This window comes from Ctenopharyngodon idella, chromosome 13 (genome assembly GCF_019924925.1).
Source record: "Ctenopharyngodon idella isolate HZGC_01 chromosome 13, HZGC01, whole genome shotgun sequence".
NCBI classification, from domain to species: domain Eukaryota; kingdom Metazoa; phylum Chordata; class Actinopteri; order Cypriniformes; family Xenocyprididae; genus Ctenopharyngodon; species Ctenopharyngodon idella.
The window spans coordinates 23,734,241-23,754,388 of NC_067232.1; the positions used below are offsets into that span (position 1 = coordinate 23,734,241).

Here is a 20,148-nt window from a genome sequence, read left to right on the forward strand (position 1 = left end):
ATAATAGGGGTGTAACGAAACATCGTTTTATAGAGATATTGCGATATAAAAATGCGACAATATGTATCGTTGATGTAAACATTATGACTTGCGATATAGAGTTAGTTTTATCCAAGATTCAGCTTACTGTATTTATAAAGTATAATTCACCCAAAAATGTAAATTCTGTCATCACGTACTCACCCTCATGTCGTTTCAAACCTATAAGATTTTTGATCATCTTCAAAACACAAATGAAGATATTTTTATGAAATCTGAGAGATTTCTGTCCTTCCATTTAAAGTCAATTCCCCTAAAACTTAAAAGATCCAAAAAATGTCAACAGGCATCGTAAATATAATAAATCGAATGGTCTAATCTAAATCCAACTCTTCTGAGGAGACATGATGGCTTTATATGATGAACAGATTTACAAACACGGACGTTCAATATACAGTACGTGTGTGCGCGACACGCGAAAACGACATGAGGGTGAGTAAATGAAGAAAGAATTTAAATTTTGGGAATAGTCATTTTGACACGCTTTGCGATTACAACTGTCATTGATCATCTGAAGCACATACGTGCTGGAGCGGCTCTACTCAAAGCGAAAGTGCAAACATCATTTAAAGAGGCACTCCTTGAAGTGAAAGCATAATTTAACTCACAATATCATATATTTAGTTTTAGTAGTATGATTCTTCAAAGCATTTTAGATTGTTGTTTGTCATCATGAAAGTGTATAATCTGCATGGGTGGCTTGTCTGTGGAAAGTAGATTCAACAAATACCTGCAATGAAAGCACGAATGTACTGCGTTCGAAAAAAAGAACGTTTTTAGAGTTTCAGTAACAGTACTACATGAAACTATTATATTTAATGTTAAATATAATGTATAATAATGCAACGGGCAATATTTGTGGGTCCTGATAATGCCAAATGTCTAATTTTACTAGTAAAAAAGGGCTTACATTATTTATAAGTATAGTACTGTATTTATAAGTATATGTAATTCTGTATTTTCAGGTTCAGTTCTCTCTTAGGTTTCAGCTATCCTAATTCTAATTTCATATTAAAATTCAGTTTTATTGTTCAGTGACACACCTAGTCACTTGTTAATTTACATACAGAAGGTTTGATTAAATCTTGAATTATTGTAAGTTCTTTATAAAGTTGTATGTACAACAAAGTTATTGAAAATAGTTAATGTTTTGGAAATAAATCCGCTATTTGAATTTCAGTCTCATTTTTTAATTTTGTTCAAAATATCGTGACACATATCGTATCATGAACCCAGTATCACGATACGTATCGAATCTTGAGCTGAGTGTATCGTTACACCCCTAAACAATAATAATAATAATAATAATAATAATAATATTTTTTTTTTCCTACGACAGTAATAGCCATAAATTGTAAAAGATATGTACTGTAAAATAAATAAAAATGAATATTTCATAAGTATATTATTTTACTTTATGCTATAGGGAAATTATAATATTTTTGTCCTAATTTCTACACTTGCAGCTTTTATTTAGACGAAAAACTACCATTTACAAACGCGTCTCATTACAAATCTAATGAAATACTGTAATTATCTTCCAACAACAATGTTGGAAATCATGCAAATGTGAAAATAATGATCAAAAATGTTAATTCACTGTGAACTGAGCCATTCTGAGATGCAGAAAACACCAAATCACGAGCTGATCGCCTGAGCAAAGTACGCTCTTCGCTTTGAAACGCGCAGCGTAAACAGACTATATACTTATTTAATTAAATTGCGATTTGATAAGAACACAGAAGCCACATTGCGCTTTTGAATTTAGCTTGTTTGACAGATACTTTGCCAAAGCAATGGCACAAAACAACATTAGAGACCTTTTGTGTTATTATACGAAGTTTTAAAATATTTTTGGTTCATTATGAAACTATGACAGCACAGATTTGACTATAGAGGGCCGCCATAGTCTGGGTAATTAATGGGAAACACTGAGATGTTATTAAAACATCAGTCTTAAAGGTCTTACACCACAAGTCGATAAGACAAGGCGGGACTGTGAAACTAGTATTAGGAAGATTAATAGCCAAATAAAAAGCACAATAATTATTCACAATGTTGCTTAATTTTATATACACTTTAGGTAGATCAGAGTCAAAGAGACATTTCGGGTAACACTATTTTGATGGTCAACTGTAGACATTCTGCTTACTATAAGTAACTTTGCAAAACAACTCCTTACATAAGTCACATAAGTTTTACCTGGGCACTGGATGAAGGACCAGTTGTAGTTGCCCTCTAATGGGCACAAGCTCACGTTCAGCATTGGCTGAGGGGCAGGAATGAGGGAGGGGCCTGAAGATGAAGGAGCGTGAAACAGTGTTTGGATTGGACCGCGGTAAGAGCCTTCTATACACTGGCCTCGTCCTGTATTGCTGGGATCAGTGCACCACCCACAGCCAGGCTGGTCCAAACAGTGACCACAGGTCTTGTAGCCAGAACAATTCTCCGCTACAATAAAAACACATCAGTTTATCAAAGGGGGTCATGCAATGCAATCATCTCAATATGAACCCTTGACAGTAGTGTTATTAATCTGAATTGATTTTATGTCAGTTGAAAAGACTGCTTTGTTCATTACAAGTCAATAAACACATGACGTGCCAATGTTCAATCTTTGATTTACAAAGAGAAAACAAGACACAGGCTGACAGGCATGAATCTACTAAATGAGAGCCAGACGTACGTGGGCAGCTGTTCATGGTGTACCATTCCATGCACTGGCCGTAGGGGAAGGATGCCACATAAGCATTAGAGTCCACGCACTGCCTCATGTTACTGCACCACATGCACTCTGAGCTCCCACTGGTGCACTCGCTGCAGGAAGAGCGCAGGGCACAGGGCGTCCGGCACTGCTTCACACTGTGGTTCGCTGCAAGAACAGAGAGAAAGAGAGAGAATGAAAGAAAAGGTACAAGAGAGAAAAAAAAGGGGATTGAATACAAAAAAAGTCCTTTAAAGATTCTCATATCAAAAACAAACACAAATAATAAAGCTCAACTGATTTATTAAATTACAGGTAATAAAAGGTCTTTCAATAACTGATGCCAATAGGCAAAATACAACAATATAATATGATATGATATGATATATGTGATATGATATGATATAATATAATCATTTTTGAAAACAAGAAATAATATAAAATTATTTTATAAAATATTACTAAAATATTAAATGTAATAAATCTAATATAAAAATATTTATAATTACAGGTTATTAAATATCTAATTTTGAATTATATAAAATATTAGTAAAACATTACATGTAACAAATCTAATATAAAATATAATTATAATTACAGGTTTTTAAATATCTAAATGCCAATAGGCAATATATAATATAATACAATATAATATAATATAATATAATTTTTGAAAACAAAAAATAATATAAAATTATTATATAAAATATTAGTAAAATATTAAATGTAACAAATCTAATATAAAATATAATTACAGGTTATTAAATATCTAAATGCCAATAGGCAATTTATAACATAATATAATAATAATAATAATAATATAATATATTTTTGAAAGAGTTCTGTTAATCAGAAAAATTATATTGGTAAATGCTGTATGTGTATATGTGCATCTTTCTCACTTGGACGTTCACACAGACTCCCATTCACAGAGTTGACACAGGTTGCCGCCTTCAGTCCGTTGAACGTGGGCTCAGCCAGGTACCCACAAAAACCAGCGTCACTGGGCTCGCCCGGCAACCACTGCAGCGTGGAGTTGGTAAAGGGGGACATATCCTCCCAGCACCAGTAGGAGACATTGATCTTTCTCAGACCCACCCATGGGGTGATAAGTGCTTTTGACTGCAGCGCACAAGACAATATATATTTAATTCAGTTTAACATTTGAAGGGTTTTGCATCCAAAGCAGACCCCCTGGTGACAACACCACAAAGAAACTACATGTTATGAAGACCAAAGATTATGAAAGTGTGCCACAAACTCACTTGCAATGATCTGTTGTGCATCTCTTTGAGGACAAATTGGACTTTCTTCTGTGTGGTGAGAGATGCCAGCACCGCCTGGTGACTACGACACACCAGTTTAGCGTTGTCATACGAGTCCTTGGCTGTGATCAGCTTTAGACATGAATTCCCCACCAGGTGCCAACTCTCCCCGCAGATACTCCCTAAAACACAAACATTATACAAATATCAGAGCTCCAGATTAACATACGAGCAGGGTTGGAAATTAACAGGGCTTGGGGCAAAAATGACACCAAAATGACCATAAATGTCCATCATAAATGATGATGATATTAATTTAATAAATACAAGTATTTGACATAGAAGACAACACATTAGGGCTGCACGATTATGACAAAAATCCTAATTGTCGATTATTCCCTTGAAATTGTGATTATTAATTATGATTATCACAATTTACATTGAATGATGTTTTGAATAGCTTTATACCACTGTTTGAAGCAACTGCATGCCATATTTTATATAAAAATAAAAAACAAGCTGAAAACAGTCTGATATTTTTATTGCTTTTCTATAGCATTTAGCCTCAAATGTCAACTCATTGGTTTGGTTTCTTCTTTAAATAATAATAAAAAAGTAAACAAATGCATGGTATAATAGGGGCTTTTGCACTGGGTTGTTCTAGGAACTTAGTTCTAGGAACTAGCCACCAGGGTGGTTTCCTGAGAACTAATGTTCCCCTAGGGCCATTTTCCTGGTTGCATTTGCACAGACAGTAGGAACTCTGAAGTGACGTAAACTGCAATTCTTGTTGTGACTTATTTTGACGGCACGGCAGACATTTATTTTGATGGTGCTATGCCGTTGATGCAGTGTATTGGCCAGCTCCTGCGTCAGCTTCACACACATACATTGTGGTGCTCACGTGAAAAGCGTCGGCCAATACTGACCCAGCGTTCTGACGTAAACACAGAAGCGCTGCACTGCGTCAACTGCGTAGGAGACTGACAGGCAAGAGAAGAGACTGTTGAATAAAGTCGTAGTTTTGTTTTTGCGCACAAAAAAGTATTCTCATCACGTCATAACATTAAGGTTGAACCACTGCAGTCACATTGACTATTTTAACAATGTCTTTAATACCTTTCTGGACCTTGAATGCCGGTAATTATGTTGCTTTCAATGGGGGATAAAAAAACCTCTCGGATTTCATCAAAAATATCTTAATTTGTGTTCCAAAGATGAACAAAGGTCTTACAGGTTTGGAACGACATGAAGGTGAGTAATTAATGACAGAAATGTCATTTTTGGGTGAACTAACCCTTTAATTTTAAAGATATGATTTGCTTCATACATCATATGACATTCAAATCATATAAGATATGATTTGAATATCAAAGAAACAGTTAAACCACATCGTTCGTGTTCATTACCGGGCAGGGTAGTGCACTCTTGGTTTCTCATCTCCCATTGGCAGTTCTGATCTGTGGCACAACTTTTACAGCTGGTCCTCTTGCTGCACACAGAGGGGTTATCCTTTGGACATGCCTCATACTCCATTATCCCCCCCTGCAGCCGGTACAAAGATTAAATATGTCAGAGCAAAGAATTATAAATTCATTAACTGAATTTTTTTGAAAATTTCAAGTTCTTTCACACACTCTTCTCCAAGTCACGGCATATTAAATGTTCATTCTTACCAGGGAACTGGTGCAGTTACTATGACCAGACACACAGAGCGGTGCACACCACTGGCAGCTGTTGGTGTTGGCTGTACAGCTGTAGCAGTCTGAATATTGTTCACACTTTTCACCATCTGCATCTGAGAAACACGCATAAATTACAGCATACAATGAAATGTAATCCAGTCCAAATAGTTCTAAAGAGACACATGAAGCAGACGTCCTCTATGTTCCCTTCACTTACACCCTCTGGGACTGCAGGTGCTTCTCAAGCGCTCTGTGTCATTGGGTGCCACTGCCTCCCAGGACATACAGGTGGAAGCAGAGGAGTTCCACACACACTTCACGCCAGGCACAGCCGTCACACACTCCAGATGTTCAGAGAAAGCAGCGCAGCTCGCAGGGGTGAACCTCAGCAAATCGCTGAGCATCAGGCTGTTAAAGCCTCCATACACGTACATCACCCTGACACACACACACACACACACACACACACACAAAGAAAGACACAGATTAACCTCTCATATATCTGAAAGAATGAGATGGGAGGGGAGAGAGATGAAGGGTGAGGAGAAAGAGGGCAGCATGAATGAGGAATAACAAAGGAAGTTGGGAGGAGTGATGAATAAAGCACATGAGACAGATAAGTCAAACAGGAAAAGCTGTGTTGTACCACAGCTCCCCACAGAGGGGTCACTCAATGGTCATATCGGCACTGACAATGATGCTGGGAACCATGGGCAAGACTACAGATCACAGTGAGCTTACATCAAAATCTCACAGGAGAAAGTCTTCTGTTAGAGTGTGTGGATATGTGCAGTTAAAGACTGTTGGTTTAGCTAGCAATTTGAAGCACTAATAATAAGATGTGTTATTTATGAATAATGATTCTGAATTACGACTTAATTTGACTAATCCGTACGGAAAGAGATTACAGGCAGATTTAAATATAGACTTCATATTTACTGTGACAGTGCTCAAATATCACAGAATTAGAAACACTTTCAAAGAGGAATATTCAGGACTCGATACAACTTAGGCATGAGTGGGATGCTGTCAATTAGCTGAGGAAATCATTTCAGCTGTTTGTAATAAAGCAAACAGCCTGTTTACAGTTCGTATGGCAAGTTAACAGAGGATTTAAAAGCAAAAATATGATGCTCGTATTTTGTTAAATCACTTAACTGAATTATTCAGTACAAATGATGAGTTGTAAATCATTCTTTTGAGGTGGGTTTGATATTTAGTTTGATGAACATTTGGTTACGTGATGTCCCTTCCCGGTATTTTCATATGAAACATCGTTTTCCATAATACAGTATGGGTTTACATGGTCATAACAGTGTTAGACAGATTTAACTTTAAGCAGACAAGGTAAAATATGATTCTAATCACACTTGCCTCATTGAAACACAGTGTCAAGACTATAATTTTGAAACAAAAATTGTTTTACAATAATTCCAGTTAATGTATATTACTGCCACAGACTTCCCATGAAAGTGCATTAAAAGACATTCATTTCGTTTTTAGATATTGAGAGAATCAGTCAAATTTATTTCCTGTGGTATTCATAGCACAAATGTTGGTAGAGTTTAAAGTTACACTATCGTTTAAAAGTTTGAGCAGGTAAGATTTTTTTTTTAATGCATTTATTTGGTCAAATATACAGTAATATTGTGAAACCGTATTATAATTTAAAATAATTGTTAATATATATTTTAAAATGCAATTTATTCCTGTGATGGCAAAGCTGAATTACAGTGTCACATGATCCTTCAGAAATCATTCTAATATGATGATTTGGTGCTCAAGAAGCATTTATTATTATTATCAATGTTGAAAACAGTTGTGCAGCTTAATATTTTTGTGAAAACTGATCTTTTTTTTCAGTATTCTTTGATGAATAGAAAGATCAAGAACAGCATTTATTTGAAAAATATTTTTTAACATTATTAATGTCTTTACTCTTACTTTTGATCAAATTAATGCATTCTTGATTAATAAAAGTATTAATTAAAAAAAAAAAAAAAAAAAAAAAAACACTGACCTAAGCTTCTGGCAGTGCATATAACCCTAACTAATCCTTTACAATAGTGTACGTAATGTTTAATCCAAAACAAGCTATTATAAGTGAGACTAGATGTTTACCGAGGGCATATAAAACATTGAGATTACCCATTGTGATACACAGCTGAGTGGCCAAAACGGTTGACGTCATGGTGAAGATCTGGATTGGGCAGTACAGTCCACTCATCACAAACTAGAAAACAGAAAATGGCAGACATTAAGTGAATCTCCTTTCAGACACATCCACCCAGTGCTGCTGGAACACACTTTAGTGACATCACTATAGAGAAGACTGAGCTCATGAATATTAATTAGCTAAGACTAATCATTGCTCAGTAATCTCTCCTCACATTACCCAATTAATATTCATAAGACCAACCTTCATCCTGGGGCTATACATAAATTGATGACCTGTGAAGAAGTACAGGGGCTATAAGGCACCTTTACTCGTACACTAAACCTAGGTAACATTTTAATACCACAAAATTTGGGTTAAAAGTGAAAGTACTTTTATCACTTGCATCTTTGTAAAATTACCTGGATGCATTTTCTGAGATGAACCTTAAAGGGATAGTTCACCTAAAAATGAAAATTAAGGCATCATTTACTCACCCTGGTGTTGTTCTTATGCTGTATGCCCTCCTTGCATTTTCAGACCACAAAGGGAGGGAAAAAAAAAAAAAAAAAAAAAAAGCCCTGATTGCGCTCGTCTATATAATGGCAGTGAATAGAAAGCAGCATCAAGCTTTTTAAAAAAAACACGCAAGAATACCACAGAATGGTCCTCTGTGACGTTGTATGTTCCAAGTGTTCTAGGGGTATACAATAGGGGTTTGTTGAAAAATAAACTGAAATTTAATGTATTTAACAAAAATCCAGACCTTGGCTGTTGGTTATCTGTGGTCTTCTGTGTCTTCAACAGCCATTAGAACAACACCAGGGTGAGTAAATGATAGGGTTGCAAAGGAGCTGAAAGTTTCCGGTAAATTTCCGGAAACTTTCCAGAAAATTTCGGCGGGAACTTAACCTGGAGAATTTTGGAAATATTCTAATTTGGAAACTTAACAGGAATTAATGGGAATTTATAGGAATATATGGGAATTTATGGGAATTAATTGGAAATTTTGGGAGATTTGTAAATTTATATAAAATATATACAAACATAAATATAAACATTTAGTCTCGTCATAACATGAAATAACAGTTATTTCTTTTTTGCATCCAATTAATTCTAATTTAATAAATGTGTAAAATAAATGTATTTTTATTGCAGCAATAGTTATGCATGTGGTATTTATTTCAGTGTCACATGATCCTTAAAAAAAATCATTCTAATATATCTAATATGGAAATTTCAGTTGTGCTGCTTAATATTTTTTGGAACCTGTGATACTTTTTTCAGGATACTTTGATGAATAAAAAGTTATAAAGAGCAGCATTTATTCAAAATAAAAAAATCTTTTCTAACAAAGCAGCACAACTGTTTCCAACATTGATAATAAATCAGCATATCAGAATGATTTCTGAAGGATCATGTGACACCGAAGACTGGAGTAATGATGCTGAAAATTCAGCTTTGCATCACAGAAATAAATTATATTTTAATATATTTTAAAATAGAAAACCATTATTTTAAATTGTAATAATATTTCACAATATTGCTGTTTTTTTCTGTATTTTTGATCAAATGTGCATGTTATGGAGGAATGCACAGTGCATGTAGGGGGTGTGGCCTTGATAGCCCTGCATTAAGTATTGTGCTGTGTGAATGTGATTGAGGAATGTGCAGGGTAAAAATTGAAAAACTGAAATTGCATAAAATCTGGTTGTTTTTACCAAAATTATGCTGCAAGATTTTTTTTTTCAACTACATTTAAGTTACCTGTTATAGGCTAACCTGCAATTCCCTGTTTATTCCTATTAATTCCCATTAATTCCCATATATTCCCATATATTCCCGTTAATTCCCATGGAAAGTTTCCAGCCTTGAAAATTCCTGGAATTTTGCAACCCTAGTAAATGATGACTTAATTTTAATTTTAGGGTGAACTATCCCTTTAATATCAAATGATCTCTTTTCTACATGTTAAATAGAAGTTAGTGGCTAATCTAACTGAAGTAAGAGAAGCATGAAGAGAAATTATTGCTATTAGTGCAGTGTGTATTTGACAAGTCACTGCCCTCTGCTGGCAAACTTTCTGAAAAATCGAACACAGCATCCTGGTGTGGGGCAGTATAATTGAGTTCAGCTCGTAAGGACAGAGCAATTACCCTCAGGGCCGAGACAGGCCTCTACTTAATTACAGATTACCACAGCACTAGCCTGCATCTCTAAAGAGAAGCTGGCATGGGAAGAACAAGAGAGAGAAATTTAGAAGAGGAGTGATATATAATGATGAATAAGCAAACAGAGACACGTCTGATGTGTTTGAAGCTTCATGTGTATTATACAGGCACTACAAACTTCTCAAAGACACTCTAAATTTCCACCCACACATTATATTCTGCTTGTAGTGCGTCTAGTCTGACATCATAGCATCCCTTATCTACATGAAAAGCGAATCCAAGCAGACAGGCATGTCTCCGATCCCTGGAGATTACAAAACTCGAATGTGTCACTCATAAAATAATGGCTTTAAGATCACGCATCCTTCTGCAAGAGCCCCCCTGATGAGAGTATTTCAGTCTCTAATGGCTTGCTGCTACATGCACTGAAATCCAATTACGGTTTCTGCGCTAGTGCTGCTCAATATTGTGATATATATGAAGCCATAAGTGAGAGGACGCAGGAAGTCAATGGTATAGAACTTGAAAAGTCGTGGCAGGCTGACCAAAATTAAAACCATAATCATATATAATTTAGTATGTTTTTTTGCTGGAAATTCAACTTGGGAAAACCCATTTTTGGATATTCAGTGAATTACGTCCTTCTAATCTAATTTGAAAAATGTCTCTTTATTTGGAACTTGACGGATGCAACAGAAAAATGTTTATAATTAAATAAAAATCACACCAAGACAAAATGTTTGTTGCGGAAAAATTGGTGCAATAAACATTATATTTTGAAAGAACGACTGTTACCGTGTCTGTTTAGATCAACACGAATAGTCACAAACCATCAATGCAGTAGATTTTTTTTTTTTTAATGGAGAGGTGTTATCTCATCTTTTTTCCATCACACTGCTAAGAAAACTGGACAACCAGTAAGATTTGCCCTTTCTGTCAGTTCTGTTGTATTTTTGCCGCTGCTGCTGGTACACAAAACTTGGTGCCACTAACAAACAATCTATAAAACTAAGTGTTCATAAATAACAGGAAAAAATCCAGAACTGGCTCTTGTATCTGGTGTTGCGAACACAAAAATAATCTGTTTAAGAGATATTGTTTGACTTCCTTTCTTCTCTGTGACAAGCAGGTGTCAGAAAAGTTGTGAAGCACTTTGTGGAGCTGGTTGACAGGACTATTTCTGCTTATCTATAAGCACCACCTACTATCACAAAGTGAATTTGCAGTTTCATTCAGCCAGCCTGTCAGTTTTTACACATTTGGCTGAACAGACAAACAGCATGCGAAAATCAGACAGAATTTTTGCGTCCAACATTTGAGTTGGTGTAAACAGGCCTTTATCTTTATCACATTATCTTCAAAACAAAAGACTCAAGAATAAAACTTATTCCTAATTGTGATTGGATAAAGCCCAAAGTATACTTCAGCACTCCGTGTTCCACGATGATCTGCGCACAGTCCGTGTGACAATTTCCATCATCGGGAGGGTCCCAATTTTTGGGACCGCACGGACAGTGAGCGTACAACAAAGGTGAATGTTGAGACAGAAGAGTCCACTAGGTGGCAATACACACAACTGTGATGTACTGTGCAGCAGCCGGAGAAGTGTGTGGAAAGAACAGTAAACAAAGCAGCATCTCCTTCTCCAACGTTTTTGTTTTGGTTCTTGTTCTAAACTTTGTAAGCAATGGCGGATATGCTTCTTCTGTCCTTCCGAGCAGATGTCCTGTAAATGACACAACTCAGTGCTGCCCTCTGACGTCTGGCATAAAAATGCAATTGTACTGCACATGATTCGAACGCGTCCATCCGCGGTTGTGTGTACTTTAAAAGCTGTGCGGACACGGCTGTATCCAGTACGGAGCTGAACACGGAAAATGAAGTATACCCGGGCCTTAAGTTACATTACATATTGTCATGCTGTCCAGTCCTACACAGAAGTACAAGGGATGTGTGATTTGAATATTCCAGTGACAAAGATTGTGTTTGGTACTCACCCAGGTCGTACGCTATAAAGTCTGAGGAGAAGCACTTCGCTCCGTGACTCATTGAGGTGTCATTGTGTGTGTTCCCTCCAAACACCAATATGTTCCTGCCAACGATCACCGACGTGTGGAGGTAACGGAAAAAACCACTGTCCCTCAGAATAAACCTACAGGCCAATCAGCAACACCATCAGCAGAAACCCAAAGAAAGTAACAGAATGAAGTCAGACTATGTTCAGAATAGTGCACTAGCATAATACTCACTATTTTTGTAGTATAGACCATGCACATTGTACTATGAATGTACACTACCTTTCAAAAGTTTGAGGTCAGTAAGATTTTTTTTTTTTTTTAATGTTTTTAAAAGTCTCTTTTCTCACTAAAGCTTTACTTATTTGTCAAAATATAGTAAAAACAATACTGTGAAATATTATTTAAAAGAAGTTGTTTTAGATTATTTACATATATTTTAAAATATAAGCCGTATTCATTCTAATATGCTGATTTGGTAATCAAGAGACATTTCTTATTATCAATGTTGAAAACAGCTGTGCTGCCTATTTTTTGTCAAAACTTTTATTCAGTTTTTTAGGATTCTTTAATGAATAGTAATATAGCTTTTTAATGCCATGTCAGCATCTGAGGCTATCTTCATGGCAAAAACAATAAAGTAAATAAAAGCATTAATTTCTTTTAAAAAAAAATCTGATCTCAAACATTTGAACGGTAGTGTATTCCATATATCAGTGAGGTAATATTTTGTGATATTATTTCATTTAATTGCAAGAGTTTTTTTTTCTTTTACATGATATTCAATTTAAAAAAGCAACTCAATTTTAGGTATAGCCTTAAATTGATCAAGTGAAAATGCAGTCAGAGTTAAATTAAAAGGTGTAATCCCATTCAACGCACCACACTTTCTGGTCCACATCATAGCGGTACAGGTCACCGGCCAGCCCATATTTATTGGCACTGTAAGCTTTGTAGCCTCCATGTATGTAGATGGAGTGGGTCTGTGGGTCGTACACACTGCTATGCCCATAGCCACCCTGAACCAGTGCCCCACCCGTCTCTAAAATGCTCCATGTGTTCTTTACTGCAAAGGGAACAGTGGAAAGTACAGGAATTAGTGAAGGAAGAAACACTTCAAACAAATTGGTTCTCCTACTAAATTGTTAAATATTTATGTTGCTCTTCCATTACAACACCAGAGGGCAGTAGAGTTCAAAATATAATTACTGCAAACAGGCCAGAACAGGGATAACTGTCAATTGAGGAAGAACTACATCAGCATCTATAAGGTTTCGAGTCAAAAGCCTAATTGAATAAACGCTTGTTTTCTCTGGCAGTGTTTTTATTAATTTCAAACCACACTGGCATCCATTCACTTTTATAAACCAAAAGGTGAAAACTAGCCCCAGTCTCCTCTCCCTCGCACAAATGACAGAAACAATCAATCATGATTTTTTTTATTCCCCAGCTGCAAAACATTTCACACAAATTGAAAAATAATTTCAAAAGGGAGCCTCATTTTAATTTTGTGATGAATGACAGAGTCAGTCTCTGCGGTACCTAGCGGTCTGATTCATCAGACAGAAACTGGGTCACAACTGTTCACTGTGACTTTCAGTCCAGGATAGCACTCAGTTTTCTGAAAAGGATTAGGGTGCTTTCACACGGGATGATGCATTTGTCCTTTCAAACAGCTAGACTGAATGAAACAGAACACAGGTGTCCTGGGGCCTGTTTTTAAAAGGTACTTTTTTTTACAGGCCATCTTACAAATGTGACGTGCATGATGCAAGATGCTGAAAAAATGGAAAATATGCAGTGTAACAGCCATGTATATGAACAGAGACCAGTAATTAAATAAAATATATTACAGGAGGACACAAAAAGTACTCGGCTGATTTATCTGTCAAGTAGGGCTGGCTAAAAATCTCAATATTTTTTTTCAAATTTTGACTATATTCTCTCTCTCATCTATACACACACACACACACACACACCGCCTTGTCGAGTACTTGGACATCACTACTGCGTGCTACTGACCAATGTTGTATTGCTGCACATGGGTGTTGTATCCATAAAGAGGGCAGTGTCCGAAGAGGACCAGTATGACGGGCTCCGATCCATCGGGATTGAGTTGGACGGTGTGTGCAGAGTGGCCAACGACTGCATACTGTTCTTTACCATGTGGATTTAGCAGAGCCCACGTCTGGCTCTGTGTGTGGAACACCCACAATTCTGATGTCACATTTCCTGTGGAGTCAATCTTCCCACCGTACATGTAGATTTTATCCTGTATGTATGTACACAAAGATAAATAACTTGAGAGATCAGAGAGAAACAGGTCTCGGTTCAGTGTGTTCAGAATAGATACAATGGACTTGCACATGACAATCATTTCATAAATGAAATATACTGTATACTTAAGTAAGATACTGATAATCTGAAACTAGAAAATGAAAGAGTCAAAAAAAAAAAAAAAAAAGCGTTAAATAGTGCTTCCAGACAGTTAACAGCATTTTGGCTTTGTCAAGTCATTATAATGAAGACTTTAGAGTAGAAGAACACTATTAAACAACATCTCATCCATTAACAAACCTCATGCAGGGAAAGGGAATGACCGTAGCGTCCAGTTACAAAGTTGACAGACTGGTTTAACGACATCCAGCTTTGAGAGGAGATGTTGAACCTGTGAGTAAAGGAGAAAGTGAAACTGTGAGCCAGTTAAGTTATTATCCTATGGTGTGTCTGCTTGGATAAGAGTGTTTGTGTTTGTGTGTGTGTGTGTGTGTACTCACGCAGTCACCATCTGGTAGTGTGTGTAGTTGAACACATGTCCACCTATCACCCACATCACGTCTTCATGAACCACAGCCTTATGGGACGCCCGCGCCAAGCCATGCCCGCTGTATTCCTCACGTGTCCAGAACGAAACATTTGCTGGTACAGTTATTGAACAGTCCAGACCTAAAATACACACACATTCTGACGGTCACTAGTGCAGGGGTAAGCAAAAAATATTCTATATACAGTACTGTTGAAGTTTTTCTGCCTTTTGACAATACCAATCAAAAATGTGGGGTTTTTTTCTAGCATCATTTAGCAAAGATGCATTAACTGACCAAAAGTGACAGTAAAGACCTTTTTAATGTTACAAAATATATCTACTTAAAATAAGTGCAGTTTTTCTGAACTTTTTATTCATCAAAGAATACTGGGAAAAAAAAAAATGTATCATGGTTTCCACAAAAACATTAAGCAGTACAACTGTTTGAACATCAGAATGATTTCTGAAGGATTGTATGACACTGAAGACTGGAGTAATGATGCTCAAAATTCAGCTTTGCCATCACAGGAATAGAATAGAGTAGAATAGAATAGAATAGAATAGAATAGAATAGAATAGAAAATAAAAAATAATTGGGGGATGTGCAAGACTATTCGACTAGTCGATTAAATGATGCTAGTCGACTTGGAAATACTAGTTGTTTACATATTTTTATTATAATTTCTTTTATGCTTTATATTTTTACAAAGGCTATGTTTAAATTACCATCATGTTAATGTTACATTTTAAAATTAATATATCATTTTGAAAAGTATACGCCTATATCTGGAGCGGAAACAAAATCATTTGATTTTACCTCAGATTTTACTCAGAAGATGAGCAAGATGAGAGATTTTTGAAAGCCTACACAAAACTTTTCCATTTTCTTCTATGTCATGTCAAACTAGTATATAACAATTATATAGTATATGACTTATAGTATATAATTTGCTTATAGGCTTGTTATACTACTGGTTATGAGGGACAATACAGTATGTATTTTCTTTTTATTGAACTAAAGAAACATTATGAATAAAACTTATGAGACACTTGAACAGTTGCTATATCAACATCCTAACAAAGAGAGTACGCTTAAATAATGTATAGTTGTCAGTACACATCAAAATTGTCTTGCAATTTTGCCACCCGTCATGTGTACAGATACTTTTCAAACATGAGAAGTGCGTTCAAAGCCAGACACGCAAGGTTTAGACTAGTCGGTTATATATATACACACATATATATGTGTGTGTGTATATATATATATATATATATATATATATATATATATGTGTGTATATATATGTGTATATATATTATATATATATTCAGACACCTTGAACATATATAGTTATAGTTTAAAAAAATGGTAATAAAATATGACAAGATCTCAAAGTTAAACTGAGTCAGAATGTTTAAGCAAAACATGGTCAGGTCAAAGTGTCTGAATAATTTATGGTTCCAAATTTATCAATTTTACTGGTAATCCACTGTATGAAGAATTTTTGGGTATAATATGTCACAGTTTATTCACTATAATATTCACTATATTTCTATATTTCTCAGTCCAAGCTGATACTTTGCAGAACAACTCATTTACTCTTATTAAACATGCAATTTTTGCTTTGAATGGAACATTATGCAAATCAAGCACGAAATGTACATCAGCAGTCAATCAGTGGAAGTCAACTTTAATTTCATGTACTTAAAACATAGTTAATTGGCTAAATTTACAAAATATAACAATAAAATAGAAGATACACAAGAGAGCTGTGCTTGAAAACATATAAAATGACAGGAAACCAGGGAGGAACTTGAAATATGAGTCAGCTCTGAGTGTGGCTCAATCTGTTGTTCACAGATGGGCAATTAAACACTTCCACAGATCTGCGTCTCTGACGGGAGAGAGAGAGGAAGAGAGAGAAACAGAGATGGAGAGCTCAGATATGAGAGAGACCCACACCTTCAGCAGTGCTCTCCCTAAGACTGAGGTTTAGTGGCTCCAAGTCATATTTAACGTAATTACAATTTTTTAAAAAAGTCCACATCTTTATCAACCTCGTAATTACAAGTTGGAAACTGATTATGAAACCTCAGACTTGTGATGTAATATAAAAAAGGAGTCAAAATGGCAGAAGCCTCAACAGTTATAGTAAGTTAGGAAGAACTCTTTTCTGTTTCATATGGTGCACTTCTTAATTTGTAAACAGTTCGGGAGAGCAAACAGAGGTGAATTAATGTAGTCGTGAAGATGGGCGGGGCTGTGTGAGCGGCGTGAGGCCGGTGGACCGAATGTTAATGAGAGAGGAACTCCAGAAGGATATAAGGAGGAGCGACAACAGTGAAGGGCGAGAGAGTAGGCCTGGGACATTTACTGTATGTTGCGGTTTTATTACGTTTATATGCGGCAGTCGGCCGTGATGTGACTAAACTTCACATTAAACTTTGCTGGTTCCCACCTTCTCCTTCCCCGAGCCTTGAGCTTTGCTACAGTAGTGATAAACTATTTAATGTTCATAATAGGTCAATTTAGATCAGAAACAAACAAGTCTGAGGTGGCGATTGGGTGTTTCTTCAAGTAAGGGCATTTTGGCCCTGCGGACTAGAAAATGTAAATAAAAGAGAATTTTTTTTAATGAAACAGCTGCAGGGTTAACTACTTCATAGCTGGCATTTTTCGCATCCTAAATACATAAAATTAAATAATTTTAAATAAAAGCTTGAGAGAGAATGACACAAATTATTTAATTTTCTTTATTTTCTTCACACTTCATATGTATGACATTTCATCCTGTGTACACTTGGGCTGGGTACTGACACAAATTTGATTCAATATCAATTATTTCGGATATATATCAATTACAGTACATGGAAAATTTTCTTAAGGAAACAAACCTCTCAACTAATGCTGTAAACTATACATGGGAATCAGCTGGTACTACATTACTATATAATATTAAAGGTTAAAATTAACAGATTTGTACTTGCATTACACTTGAGTAAGTTTTTATAATAATAAAGTTATAATACTAACTTTACAATCACATAATTATATTTCTACTCCAATTCGTTTTTTGAAATATAAACATTTAAATGGTGGTTGTTATTAAAGCTTGACAGATTTATTCAAACATGCATTAAATATTGAAACACTCTCATAACAATTATAATGAATATGTAATTTATTTAGCAAAATGCTCCTCTCTAGAGTTCATTTTTCTAGCTGACTAACAAGTTTATGGTCACTGAATATGGTTTCCCTGATGTTACGTGACATTGTAAGTGGTTTTATTGATGTCTTTCAGCGGTTGAAACACTTATTGAGCAATTACATGAGACATGATACAGATTTCATTAAGTTGTACTCCCTTTTAACATATCAGTGTTCTGTTTATTCATCAACTGAAAAAAGGATAGACTAACCGATTCCTGGGATTTAAGAATCGATATCAGTTCGTAAAAATGAAAATCGATTAAAATCGAGAAATCAATATTTTTTACTAAGCCCTAGTGCACACTGTGAGACAGTCATAATATTTGAAATTAGATCATTTAAACTAGCGATGCACCGATACTGATACCGGTATCGGTATCGGCCCGATACCAAGCTCGTGCTCGTGTACTCGTAAAAATACCCCCGATACCAAAGACCGATACCTCACGTGACGTAACTGACAGAATTTTCCGTGAATTTTACGTAAACATTTGGGTGAAAACAGGATGTGTGTCAGTATCTATGGATTCGGTCTTAAAGGGGCCGTAGCCTAATTAAATATTTGTCATTAATGTTAATAAAACAACAAAAGATGTTAAATAAATGTATACATGGTAAATAAACCTACTGTATCTGAAAAACAAGTTTATTTAATTTGTATCTCTATAGTATTTGTTGTATTGTTTGTAATTTGTTTGTAAATTTCTTTTTATATAACAATTATATATGTATTGGTCATTATGCCCTTTGAAGGTTATTGGACACTGTGAAATTTTTGTTCTTTAAGTTTGTGACAAGCACATAAAAATGATTACTTTTTTCATTAGAATAATAGTCAAGTCAATTCACCTTTATTTATATAGCGCTTTTTACAATGCAGATTGTGTCAAAGCAGCTTTACAGTGATAACTGGTATATAATTTTGTTTAATTCAGCTCTTAAAGAAAATGGTGTCAATGCAGGCAAATGCAAAGCACTGTTGAATATCAAATGTCAAGTCAATAATAATAAAGAAGCTGTTCTACATTCATTAGTCTCACTGTGTTGTGGGAAAAAAAAAAAAAAAAAAAAAAAAAAAAAAAAAAAAAAAAAGAGAGAGAGAGAGAGAGAGAAATTAATAAATGTATAGGCATCGGTATCGGCGAGTACCAGAAAAAAAAAAAAAAAAAAAAAGTATCGGTACTCGTACTTGGTCCTTAAAAAATGGTCTCGGTGCATCCCTAATTTAAACCAATAAATATTATTTCACTCTGTTTATATAATCAGAATTTCAAACTTGTAATTTTCTATAATTGATTTTCTTGGTTTAAAATGTAAAGTCTGAGTATGGGACAAGAGAAAAACATTGAAATCTGTATATAAAAGGCATTTGAAAAAATATAAAAGATGTATTAGGATAAATGAGGCATGTATGAACACAAATTCACTATAGTAACCTAAGTTTCCACTAAAAAGTCAAACTCTCTAGAGTTGCCCCTGTGCTACAGACATAAATGATACAACAACATTTGTAACGGAAGTCAGTCTCGGTCCTATTTTGGTGCATCGGGATTTAGTCATCTAGCACTCTTTGTACACTAGTTGCAGTCATCGAAATGTGTGCTAAACTCACATTCACACGTTTTAAACTCAAGGACCTTGAACCATCTGTTTTTTTGCACGTTTGGTTTATCAGAGCTCACCAGAATAAGCTAAGTATTAGAACATAAGCATTTGTCCAAAATACAGCCCTGGGACAAACAGTATCAGTACATAGAGTACCGTCTTTCACGCAAACCCAAACAACACTAGAGGCGGAGAGATTGAGATAGAGAGATCTGTAGTCAGAACTGTGAGAGGCGAAGGGGAAGGGAGGCAGGAAACAATTAGGGAAACCAAAAAAGATCTACAGATTCCCAGAACTGTGAGTGAATTACAAAACATTGCAAACAAAACTGATGAACAGACTCCTTAAATGACTCTTAACGTGTCCTGTTCATAGAACAGCTTACATACAGTATTCAAATTCGACAAATAACCAATGTCATGGCCCTTTTATATTTTCACGATTGCGAATAACGCTTGTAGCCATACATAGAGACAGAGGCTAAAAGT

General features: G+C 35.4%; 1 protein-coding gene across 2 annotated transcripts in view; it reads right to left on the bottom strand.

Annotated features, from left to right (window-relative positions):
* Nucleotides 1-20,148, bottom strand: part of atrn (attractin) — a 77,065-nt gene that overhangs the window by 36,744 nt on the left and 20,173 nt on the right. For both annotated transcript variants that reach the window (XM_051918223.1, XM_051918224.1), the window contains exons 6-18: nucleotides 14,812-14,980; nucleotides 14,612-14,702; nucleotides 14,057-14,306; nucleotides 12,917-13,100; nucleotides 12,017-12,171; nucleotides 7,842-7,926; nucleotides 5,911-6,131; nucleotides 5,685-5,806; nucleotides 5,418-5,553; nucleotides 4,009-4,190; nucleotides 3,646-3,865; nucleotides 2,726-2,911; nucleotides 2,242-2,490 (exon numbers count right to left, since the gene is read on the bottom strand). In XM_051918223.1, coding sequence (XP_051774183.1) covers nucleotides 2,242-2,490; nucleotides 2,726-2,911; nucleotides 3,646-3,865; nucleotides 4,009-4,190; nucleotides 5,418-5,553; nucleotides 5,685-5,806; nucleotides 5,911-6,131; nucleotides 7,842-7,926; nucleotides 12,017-12,171; nucleotides 12,917-13,100; nucleotides 14,057-14,306; nucleotides 14,612-14,702; nucleotides 14,812-14,980 — 2,250 coding nt within the window. The remainder of the gene's footprint in view (nucleotides 1-2,241; nucleotides 2,491-2,725; nucleotides 2,912-3,645; nucleotides 3,866-4,008; nucleotides 4,191-5,417; nucleotides 5,554-5,684; nucleotides 5,807-5,910; nucleotides 6,132-7,841; nucleotides 7,927-12,016; nucleotides 12,172-12,916; nucleotides 13,101-14,056; nucleotides 14,307-14,611; nucleotides 14,703-14,811; nucleotides 14,981-20,148) is intronic.